The sequence below is a fragment of the Argopecten irradians genome, chromosome 5 (genome assembly GCF_041381155.1).
Source record: "Argopecten irradians isolate NY chromosome 5, Ai_NY, whole genome shotgun sequence".
In the NCBI taxonomy this organism is placed as follows: domain Eukaryota; kingdom Metazoa; phylum Mollusca; class Bivalvia; order Pectinida; family Pectinidae; genus Argopecten; species Argopecten irradians.
This window is the reverse complement of record NC_091138.1, coordinates 40,780,562-40,793,179: the sequence shown is the minus strand read 5'-3', so window position 1 is coordinate 40,793,179 and position 12,618 is coordinate 40,780,562. Positions and strand designations below refer to the sequence as shown.

General features: G+C 33.6%; 2 protein-coding genes across 2 annotated transcripts in view; one reads left to right on the top strand and one right to left on the bottom strand.

Annotated features, from left to right (window-relative positions):
• Nucleotides 1-12,618, bottom strand: part of LOC138323854 (exportin-6-like) — a 603,808-nt gene that overhangs the window by 14,514 nt on the left and 576,676 nt on the right. The window lies entirely within an intron of this gene.
• The window catches only part of LOC138323853 (protein ecdysoneless homolog), a 29,373-nt gene that overhangs the window by 7,026 nt on the left and 9,729 nt on the right, over nucleotides 1-12,618 (top strand). The window contains exons 2-8 of the mRNA XM_069268751.1: nucleotides 6,547-6,664; nucleotides 7,399-7,486; nucleotides 8,106-8,284; nucleotides 9,165-9,306; nucleotides 9,726-9,776; nucleotides 10,057-10,185; nucleotides 10,588-10,725. Of these exons, the coding sequence (XP_069124852.1) occupies nucleotides 6,547-6,664; nucleotides 7,399-7,486; nucleotides 8,106-8,284; nucleotides 9,165-9,306; nucleotides 9,726-9,776; nucleotides 10,057-10,185; nucleotides 10,588-10,725 (845 nt within the window). The remainder of the gene's footprint in view (nucleotides 1-6,546; nucleotides 6,665-7,398; nucleotides 7,487-8,105; nucleotides 8,285-9,164; nucleotides 9,307-9,725; nucleotides 9,777-10,056; nucleotides 10,186-10,587; nucleotides 10,726-12,618) is intronic.

The following is a 12,618-nucleotide window of genomic DNA, read 5'->3' as shown; positions in this document are numbered from 1 at the left end:
CAAGCCCTCAACATCGCATTCCTCAAGGTGACATTGAGGTTTCAAATGATAAAAGAGACTCAAGAAGCTCTGAATCTGAGGAAAGTAAAATCTGTGGATTTAGTAATGCATGAGTAGATCTGTATAAGGTGGCAAGGGACATTCGATATCTCGCTCAAATGTGTTCAGGACTATATATAACATAGCTATAGGGCTGATAGCAGGGATTCCATGTGTAGTACGTGCTCATAATCAATTTCACTGAAGAGCAATCCTTAAGTTGTAACAAATCATCGAAGCATTTTATCTTGTCGTTTAAAATCATCTTAATGCAATAAGCCTATAGAAATTTCAATGTTCAGGAGAACATTTAGTTTTCGTATCATTAAGGAAATTTATGATCTTTAGTATTGCACCGAGCCTCTCCCCAAATTTAGTTTTCGTATCTTGAGGAAATTAATGATCTTTAGTATTGCACAGTCTCTCTTCAAATGCACAGAAAAATTTTTCAGTTTTGTTTATGGTCGTGTTGCACTGGTTAACCTAAAATAAGGATGTGAATGTATTGTTTTATGGCATGTGGAACAAAGTACTGTGACAGTAGAATTAGATTTATGGCCCTCCAGTATTTTTAAATACCTTCAACATGTGTGTGTACATTTAGTTGTGATTACTCATAATTATATAATGTATCAATTTGTTCCATGTTTGCATATTACACAAAATTATCTCCCTTGTTGGAAGACATTGATTCTGACATCATTATTTTGTGAGAGAAATTTACATCCTTTATTTCTTTGGAAAATTTTATTAAGCGCTTGCAATCACATGATGTCACAATCAATACAAACCTGCAAGGCAGATAACTCTTTGATATGCAGAGATGGAATATTTATACCCAATGGGCAATTTCTGTTCTTTTTATAATGCTGTAGGGCTTGTAGAATTATAATTACTATTTACTAGATAAGGGTTATCATTACTGTAAATTGCACAATTTTCAGTGGTATTCTATTTTTAACCCTTCATACACTTACAAAATTTTGCTGTAAAGTATAATTTGCAAGGTGTATTTTATGTTTATCATGATGGCAATCTGATTAAAACCAAATCTAAATATGTTATGCATAAGCATATTGAAAATCTAATTTTAATCAGATTGATCATCATGGTAATGTCATCATTACTCTTTCATATTATATAACTTTCAATTTTTAAATAAATTTTCCTCTTAACTTTAATTTCCTCATAATAAATTTTAGAGTGTTTCCATTGATTTTTGCTAGAAATTGCACATGATAATGATGTGAGATTTGAATCTGCTTCTGTTAATCAGCACTTTGATCAAATGTTTAAAAAGAAATTTAACTGAGTCGGAATTATCAATGAAATACTTACATTAATTGAGCCGTAATTATAAGTGAAATACTTACATAAATTGAGTCGGAATTATCAGTGAAATACTTACATAACTGAGTCGGAATTATCAGTGAAATATTTTACTTACATTAATTGAGCCGGAATTATCAGTGAAATACTTACAAAAATTGAGTCGGAATTATCAGTGAAATACTTACATAAATTGAGTCGGAATTATCAGTGAAATACTTACATAAATTGAGTCGGAATTATCAGTGAAATACTTACATAAAAAAGTGCATTCAATAATATGGCGGTTCCTTGTAGCAAACTGATTATTTACATCAGAGTGTTGTTGACATATTTCAGCTTGAGGGAGTGGACGTTAGAATTTGAAATATCGGTACTTGATATGCAATTCATGATTAAAAGTTATATAAATTAAATTACTTGTGTTTGAATCATATCAATAAGGTGCTTATACTGTAGAAATAATCCAGATTTTGGAGAAAATAAATGTGTGGCCTTATATATTAATTAGCTAGCAGGAGTTGACAGTTCAGTACACTGTACGCCAGTGAATCCAGTAGGTGAAAAAACAAGTTTATTACTAGTGTATATATGTGTCCCCATGTTACTTGTCACCTTACTGCACCCAGTGTTCTGTTATATTGAATCTGTCATGAAACTACATTATTATGGGTTTAGATGATGTCGCCAGATTCATTGTGCCTTATAAAGGCCGGAGTTCTGTTCTGCTCCTGTCCCTGGACAGTAGTTATGTTTGGCACTTCCCGGGGAAACTGTTAGTAAAGGTCAAAAGTAACTGGGTCAAGGCACAATTATCATTGAATATTTGCATTGTGATATAACTCCAGTAGCTAGCTAGATTATATAGCTATGAAATATTGATTCTGAATTCTGAAGCAGATTACTTGTTGTTAAAAATTCTGGGTAAAAATGAGAAATACTGATTGTGCATTCTGAAGCAAAATATTGTTGAAAACAAATTTGATAAAAAATGAGAAATTCTTATTCGGAATTCTGAAACAAATGACGTACTGGGAAAAAAATGAGTAAAAAATGAGAATTTCTGATTCTGAATTTTGAAAAAAAAAATCTGGGTAAAAATAAAATGGGATAAAAATGATCCAGTAAAATGAATATTAAATATGAAGCTCATTTAAACCTTACAGCTTCTCTGAAAACAAAAAATAAAGACTTTACAGAGAAATGGGATTTAGAGCTGGCTTAATGTGAAATTTGATTATATCAATAATCTTTCATGGCAAGATAAATTGGAAATGTTAATCAGTTTTTAAAGTGAATTTATATTTTACTAAAGAAATTGATCTATGTTACTCAAAGATGGAACATTTGATTTTCTCTTGTAATCAGTTTTTTAAAGTGAATTTATTGCGATGTTTGTTATAATTTTACTTCTTTTTTTAATTATAAAAAGGGTAAATGAAAATATTTAACAATAATATTAGATAAAACATCTGGTAGATACTCCATTTTCTACCGAAAAAAAAACACGGCCGCCATTAGACTGATCTAATGCTACAAATTACAAAGATTGGAACTCTTTTGTGTTTTCAAGAGGTTGCTTTACGTACAGTACTGGAATTGTTGAATCTTCTTTGCTCACATGCAATAAAAGTTGTTAAAAATAAAAAATAAACTCATAAATTGGAGTGGTATATTTATTGTTGTTCGAGATATCGGCAGCCATACTGTACGTCTACGTACACAAACATGTATATCTTCATTTATGTGTAACGGTATAACATTCATTTAAAATGTTATTTGAAACAAAAATATATATATATTATTACTTTTGATATATTGTTGGTATGAACTATCGGTGTTCCCGAGGTGATCTACCGGACCCGGATTGTAAATTTTCTGTGACGTCACGCCATCTGTTTGTATTCTTTTTCTGAAATCTCCTATTGTGACATCATTGTGTTTGCAAGCATGACATCATACTTTTCGGAGAAAATGACGTTAATTGCGCTCACTAAATAATGACGAAACAAACAATACCTACCCACAAGGGAGCTAAATCTGTAATATGCAAAGACGGAATATAATATTGCAGTTACTGGTTCACCCATTGTCAGTACTGTATAATGTGATCGGATGGAGTGTGCTGGTGCAGTGTCTCCGGCAGTATGCTTCAGTGAGATAGCACTATTAAAAAGGGCAAGAATCTCACAATTACAAAAAATACATGCAGACACAACATAGATATATATACTGAGCCTCCAAAAACATACAGATACTCACACACTCAACTCATTGCCCACAAGGGAGGCCATCCATAAATGAACCTAGCTGTTAATATTACCAATCATTCACCCCTTAAGACACATTTGAACTCTTCTGATTCAAAATCTGGAACAGTCCATTATAAAGTTCCAGGGATGAATTAGTTAAAATAGTTTGGGAAATGATCATGACCTGATACATTTGTGCATAGTTTAAAATAACTGAATTTGTTATACAGAAGCGTTTACCCATCAGTAGGCATTATTTTATGTCAGCAGGCATTTGATTTTGTTGAGTGTTCTGAAAATGTTTTGTCAAGGGAATGATCAATAATGAGAGGAAGTTGATTTACATTTGTCTGTCAGGTCACTATGATGTTGTACTTTCACACTTCTTTCGTCTCCTTCGTGTCGTTTTGTTGGTTTATGGTTTAGTTTTGCGTAATATGTGGCTTAAACATTTGGATGTGTTACTGGTAAAGCTACACAGATAATCCAGGCATTAATCTTAAAACAATGTTCTGCAGTATTAGTATACATCATTTTGATACCATTAGCGTTTAACAGTTTGGAATATTTCCATACAACAAAATAAAAACCTGCTGTGCATTCTAGGAAATATGTTTCGTTCCCTCCAAATGAGATTTTAAAATATGACTCTTAATCTATGTTTATAAATTCTGTTTTAGTCAATTCATTCAAAACCCAGTTCCTGAGTGATTAGATGTCTGAAACACAGCACTCCACCCCTGTCACAAGATCATGGTGGCTGAGTGGTTAAGGTGTCTAACATCCTCCAATGGGACTTATTCACGTACCACGTGATACACATACCTGAGAATATTTATTGTTCCCCCACTTTAGTTTCTATTGGTGATGGAATGATGGTAAACGCTGATATCCCACGCTAACGTCATCTCAGATATACTTTGGAGATACTAGTTTGGCATAAACGTTATCAGGTATCACATGGTACATGAATTAGTCCCGTTAGTACCTAAGGCTTGGTCGAGATGTCTTATTGGGAGTCCCACGATGGGAACAAGGGGATACTATATATAGCTACCTGATATAGGTTTGTCTTGTGTCCTTCCTGTTTGTCCTTGTCAGGGCTCCTATAGTACTTTGTAACTTTATGTACTCAAACTTTCCTTTGAATTAAGATGTAGTGTAGTGTACTTAAACTATGTCACTGTGACCTATATATGGACCTTTGACCTCAATTAAAAAAATATATGATTCTATCACACACAAAGTTGAGGACTTCGTCAAATTTGCTTGTTTGTTAATTAGGTGTCTGACATTGTTCCACTCCCGCTTTCAACCTTTAGGTTCTGAGTTTAAGCATATGTTCCATATGATACAGTTTTGCCAGGTGCTAGCCACATATGTTGGTTGCTGTTTTATATCTGGAAACTCTGTCTTTTCCTCTCTCCTTTCCTTTAAAGTCTGAATCTGTTAACAGAAGACAAACTGACAAGATCAAACCTAACATTTCACTGATAACTTATACCCAAACCACTACAAGATGATATACTGTATATAACAAGCTGGCTTTCATCACGCAATCAGGGTTTTCTTTCTCAACAAATTTTTGTATCCTGTGAAATCCATTATACAACACCAGCCCTCCAATTTTATGGAAGCAGAGCAATTTTACATTGATTTTCCCTTCGTATAAGCAGATAAAAGTTACAAAAGCTTTTAAATTGGATTTATTAAAAAAAAGATATGTTGAGTTTTAGTAGCCAGATGTGGCCAGATGTGTCTCACGATATCGATCAATACTTGGTGTGCATGTTAACTAAATGGTTTGATCCCGTGTCAGAAAGGTTTGTCACAAAGTTTTAAAGCATTGCCGAAGGGACATTGATTTAACTGACCTCTGTGTGACTGTAGAGGTGAGACAAGTATTTTAACACAAATACGTACTGGGAAAGTCTGGAAACATTACAAGACTATAATAATTATCATCAATAGATATGTAATGTGATTTGTGGGAAATAATTTGTTTCAGAGGGAGACTATAAAACCTGCACTTTATAGTCAATTCATGATTTATTTGTCTGAACTTAATGGACTGCCCACAGTACACTCACCTACATATTGCTTGGTTCCTTACAATAGTTTTGGACCACGTTGGCCAATATGTCCTGACATATTACAGCAAGTAACAATAGTTTTGGACCACGTTGGCCGATATTTCCTGACATATTACAGCAAGGTACAATAGTTTTGGACCACGTTGGCCAATATTTCCTGACATATTACAGCAAGTGCTCAACCTCTGGGTTATGAGTCCAAATCTCATGTTGGGGCAGTTGCCAAGGATTTACCACTGGTCAATAGTTTTCCTTCTGGTACTCTGGCTTTCTTCCACCATCTAAATTAAACCTAGCAAGTCCTTAAATGACCCTGGCTGTTAATAGAATTCATCAAATTTTCATTGTTTATGTTTATATGATCATGAACAGCCAGGGCGACTGCAAGGTTGTGATGAAAGACAAAAGTTGGAGTTCCATGAGATTAACCACCAATCTGTGGCTACTAATCTGACAATTGTGCTATGTTGGCCAATTTTTGATTGCTCTGAGTGGTGGTATTGACATTATATGTATTCCCCCACTTGGTCTTCACTTAAAAGTTTAGAGTTTGAACCCCATCAAATATGAAATAAAATTTCATGAAGGAAATTTAACTTTCTGATGAGACATGACTTTAAAAAGCTTTTTCATTGTTTAATGATCCATTTTCTTTTGAAATAAGATTTGGTAAAAAATCGAAACTACAGTTTTGTTTGCAAAGGCCGCAATAAATATTTGTACATGTACATTCCTGGGTACACAGCATGGTATAAGTGCCTATGTCGCAGACAACCCACACACACAGACCTACCACAGGTGAAACATTACATAATAATGCTGTTTTGTCACAGGTGATCTTCCTGCCCACCTGTACGGAAGAACGAGTTTCGGAGATAACATTGATGACGAATGGTTTATCGTTTACCTGCTGTTCAAGTTAACAAAACAGTTCTCGGGCCTTATTGCCAGGTACGTGTATTTGAATGTGTGTAAAGGCAATAAATATATCATCAATCAGGTTAACAAAACTATTGATCTGCTCGGTTGTATGTAAATATCTGTAAAATTCTATATATAATATTGTACATAAACATATTTATCTCATAAGCTCACAATAAACCAGAAATTTAAGTTATAGAAAAAAAATAATATGTTTTTGGAATTGCCTTTTCAAAAATGACATGACTAGTATAAAAACAAAACTTAATGCTGTTGAAAATGTACTGTGCAAAGTTTTAAACACTGTGTGGCAAAATTTAACACCCCTTATATTTTATGAGATATTTAATATAATTGTTTGAATTGGGATTTGTGGGTTGTGTTGTAGCTTAATGTACTATCATCAAAAGAATTTAGGACACTATCAAGTGATCTTTTATCAAATTTGACTTCATTTTGAAATTTTGAATATTCATTTAATGATTTGAAAGAAATTAAGACCATTCTTTTCACATGTGAAAGTAAATTAGATATTGATTGTAGAATTTTATGACCGATTATCTATAGAAATTTCAGTCATTTGCACGCCTGTTTTGATATGTTTGCTAAAGGAAATTAAATGTTTATCTACTAATATTTTGTAATTTGAGTGGTAAGTGGAAAGCTTAATGACCGTTCAGTAGTGTAATAGATTATAATTTTGTTTTTATGTGATCTAAAAAATTTAACAACCTGTACATTGATGCATGTAATTTCTGTTTTAGAGTTGTAGATAATGATGAGGAGTTTATGTTGATTGAAGCTGCTGAAGTTCTCCCCAAGTGGATTGATCCTGAATCTGTTGAAAACAGGGTGAGTTTATACATCAAGTTCATCATGGTTATCTGTCAAAATTCTGGAAGGCTTTAAAAATCGAGAACATTAAGGAATGGATCAGGAAATAAAGATAAACATTATCTTTTGTGAATGTGATCAAACCCAACAAAATTTTTTTTTTTTTTTTAAATATGGTACAAATTAATAAAATGTTTAAATTTTATGTTTGAGTAGCTAAATAAAACAATGCAATTTAATCATTACAAATATCTCTTCTCTTACATATTTTCGGCCTCTTGGCAATCCACAATAAATCCAGCTTGAACTTCTTGATATGATGGTGTAGTAACAATGACTTTTGCGTTGTTAAACTTGTATTTTTCATGTATTTTTCTATCTCTGGATGAATATTGTTTGAAACTAATAAATACTATACAAAAATGTAAAATTTGCAATGAAACATTTTTATTTGGTTAGTGTTTCAGCAGCAATGTATAACACGGGTTCATAGAGGTTGTATGATTTCTACCTCTTTAGGAAATATCTAGGTGTTGTTTATGTTTCTCTTGGCAATAATGCATGTACATTTTCCTGTTGTTTCTTCCTCTTTTGGTAATAACATGTCTCCATTTTCCTTCTGTTTGTGCCTCTCTAGGTATACATTTCCAATGGCCAGCTTCACATTATCCCATTGCCCCAGTCACATGCTGAGATCACAAGTCTGCCCGGCGCAGTGCCGTCCATCAGCGATGCTGTCCAGTGTGTGCGGTCATCATCCCCGGCCACCGTAGCCTCGGCCAGTGTACAGCAGGCCATACAGACGCGGATCAATGAGTAGGTCATACATTGATCTGGGGTCAGGCAGGGTGCTTATCTATGTCTGTAACCTGTACGTCTAGCCAGATACTAATATTAATTCAGATAGTGCTGAAATAGACAAAAAATATCTGTAGTAGAATGTTCAGAAATAGTCAAAAATAATCTGTATGAGTATGTCAAGAAGGTAGACAAAAATTATCAGTGGAAGAACGTCAATTATGCTGAAATTTCCAAAAATTATCTGTATGAGGATGTCAAGAAATAAACAAAAATAATCTGAATGAGGAAAATATGAATACAGATAGTGCTAGAATGTCAAGAAATTGACAAAAATAATCTGTATGAGAATGTCAAGATATTTATAAGGCTACATGGAATATGGATTCAGTTGACATTTTGTGTACGTTGTAAAGTGTAATGTCTGGCTTCTGACATGCATCATAAGCAATTTATGTTTATTGATTTTTTGTCAAAATAATAATGATGTTCGGGATGTAGAATGGTGGGGGAAAAGGGCAGTCATATTATGTCAAATGATTAGGTACTCATTTTCAAGGTCACACAAGTCAAATGTGTGAAGAAATTTTGCAACAACTTTATGGTAAATTATTTCAATAGCCAAGAATTCAAAATCCAATGTGATGATCACTCAATAACATTAAGTTCTAACTAAGTTAAACTCAATTACTAAAAACATCTTCTATGTAACCAAGAGGCCAAGGGTCATGATTTTGTGCTATTAGCATACATGATCAAGGCTGGTCAAATGGTTGACCTTGACCTACATTTAATGGTTTTGCTGTAGAATTTGTAGGACTTCAAGATCAACCTAAAATTCTATATCCTTTAACTCTTTTTTTCTTCAACTTATATTTTCTTCAATATTTGTCGATAGGTTTCCAGCTAAAGCCAAAGAAAATGTTCACTATGCACACTGTTACATCCCTGCTAACCTAGCGGCCATCTTGGAAAAAAGGCCTCATTTGGTGTCTTCTGGGGTGTTGGCTTTCTACTACAGAGATCCTATTGACCTCCGGGTAAGATTAAAATGCGTTGAGAAGGAAATTGTATATTTCTAATGGTCATGAAAAAAAATGAAGTATGTGTATTTTTTTGGGACCATCAGAATAAAATTCAAGTGATGTGAGAACGAAATACAGTATTTTTTTTTTGTTTTTTTTTTTTTTTTTTTTTTTTTTTGCATTTGATTGAATTAACTGTATTACCAATTAGAGAAAGTGAAAAATTAATTGCCGCAAATACATTTCGACCACATTTACTATATAGAACCACATGCGTCTAAATTGTGACATTAAATTGCAGTGAAAAACATTTTAGGCATGGAAATGTGAAATGAAATTGGTGTAAAAATGCAGTAGTTTAAAGTACACTTATTTTCATTATGTGACCTTGGAGCAAGATTCTGTGTTGAATATTTTTCATCTGATTGTTTCAGTCATGTCGAACTATGCAATACTTCCGACCGGGGACAAGGGTTGTCTCAAGGGTGAGTGTTTAATTGTTTTATGAATGAAAATGTATTATTGTATATCTTAAGTATGCTAATTTAAGTACATGTATAGTAGCTCTTTTGCAATTTTACTTGCTGTCGATCGACAATAACACTCTGTAGTATTTAGAAATAATCTACTGACTAGGGCTCATTCTCTAAAAGAAAAATTATCTGTATCAAATATAATAGAAAAAGTGAAATATTAGTATGCAGAATGTTAAAATGTGACATAAGTTTTCACATTGGGTATAATTAGTTTTTAACGCTTTTGCAGGTGAAGTTCACACGCTGTCTGTACGCGCAGCTGATGCAGCAGAAATTTCAGCCAGACAAACGCAGTGGATGGGTTTTACCGAGCTCACTTAATCCCAAGTACAAAGCCCATGACTTAGGCATGAAACTGGTACGTAGTTTTGCGTTATTAAATCTGACATATTTGTTCATTACTGTTTAGCACTTTAAATTCGGAATTGCAAGGTCTATATTTCACAGTTTGTTATTCGAATCAATTCGTAGATGATGAATTTTGCGGTTGACCTATTTCTAGAAATCTTTTAGCTATTGTTCTTAGATATTTTAACGAATTTCTCAATAATTCGCTGATGTTTAGAATTTGTGAATATCATTGAAAATGCGAATATAGTAAAATAAACCACACATACAGTATGAGGTTACACAACTGTAATTAAAACTTTCTTGTTGTGTTTATAATAGAGACTATGTTACAGTTATTGATGTTGTTAATATCACAAACTAGCCTGTAAAACAATTATGATACTAGTGACCTATTTCTGTGTTATTTCAGGCCCATGGCTTTGAAATTCTGTGTGCGAGGTGTTCGTCAAACCGATCAAAAGAATGTAACGGCAAGGTTAGCCCGCAGGACAGTGATGTACGATGGAACCGATATTTACAGTCCCTCAAAGAACGGGGCTTCTTTAGGGTAAGTTAAAATTCTGTATTATTATGAACCGATATCTACAGTCTCTCAAAGAATATATGACTCTTTCATATGTACATATGTAGGATAGAACTATTCCACCCGAGGGTACAGAATTTTGGGTCAGAACCGAGGCTTGCCGAGGTTTCTGACCCAAAATTCTGTACCCGAGGGTGGAATAGTTCTATCCTACATAATTTACATATGAAAGAGTTATTTTCTCACATTGCTTGTCGAATTACTTGCACGAAAGGTGAGGCAGCTATTTTGTGACAAAATCTTAACTTCTTAAATAATCGATCGATTTTAAAAATAAGAACGCCATTCGAAAGAGCTCATCAAAGTTTGGTTTATATTGAAAATATAAACAAGAAATCTTAGGTAAAATGGTTTGAAATGCAAATTAAACAAATGAAATGGTAAATAAATCCGACAAATTAATTGAAATAGAAGAAAAATGACGTCAACTTTGGCTGACATGACGTCATCTCATTGTTTTTTCAATTGTGACGTCACAGCTATGTAAGATAGATTTATCTTACATAGCTGTCTTTCATGGGACAACTCTATCTTACATGGCTATCTATGTGAGAACAGGGCTTCTTTAGGGTAAGTTACAATCCTGTATTATTATGAACTGATATCTACAATCTCTCAAAGAACGGGGCTTCTTTAGGGTAAGTTACAATCCTATATTATTATGAACTGATATCTACGATCTCTCAAAGAACAGGGCTTCTTTAGGGAAAGTTACAATCCTGTATTATTATGAACTGATATCTACGATCTCTCAAAGAACAGGGCTTCTTTAGGGTAAGTTACAATCCTGTATTATTATGAACCGATATCTACAGTCTCTCAAAGAACAGGGCTTCTTTAGGGTAAGTTACAATTCTGTATTATTATGAACCGATATCTACAGTCTCTCAAAGAAGGGGGCTTCTTTAGGGAAAGTTACAATTCTGTATTATTATGTAACGATATCTACAGTCTCTCAAAGAACGGGGCTTCTTTAGGCAAAGTTACAATTCTGTATTATTATGTAACGATATCTACAGTCTCTCAAAGAACGGGGCTTCTTTAGGGTAAAATACTATTCTATATTATTATGAACTGATATCTACAGTCTCTCAAAGAACGGGGCTTCTTTAGGGTAAGTTACAATCCTGTATTATTATGAACCGATATCTACAGTCTCTCAAAGAACGGGGCTTCTTTAGGGTAAGTTACTATTCTGTATTATTATGAACTGATATCTACAGTCTCTCAAAGAACGGGGCTTCTTTAGGGTAAGTTACTATTCTATATTAATATGAACTGATATCTACAGTCTCTCAAAGAACAGGGCTTCTTTAGGGTAAGTTACAATTTTGTATTATTATGAACCGATATCTACAGTCTCTCAAAGAACGGGGCTTCTTTAGGGTAAGTTACAATTCTGTATTATTATGAACCGATATCTACAGTCTCTCAAAGAACAGGGCTTCTTTAGGGTAAGTTACAATTCTGTATTATTATGAACCGATATCTACAGTCTCTCAAAGAACGGGGCTTCTTTAGGGTAAGTTACAATTCTGTATTATTATGAACCGATATCTACAGTCTCTCAAAGAACGGGGCTTCTTTAGGGTAAGTTACTATTCTATATTATTATGAACCGATATCTACAGTCTCTCAAAGAAACGGGGCTTCTTTAGGGTAAGTTAATCATTCTGTATTATTATTACTGTATTATTATGAACCGATATCTACAGTCTCTCAAAGAACGGGGCTTCTTTAGGGTAAGTTACAATTCTGTATTATTATGAACCGATATCTACAGTCTCTCAAAGAACGGGGCTTCTTTAGGGTAAGTTACAATTCTGTATTATTATGAACCGATATCTACAGTCTCTC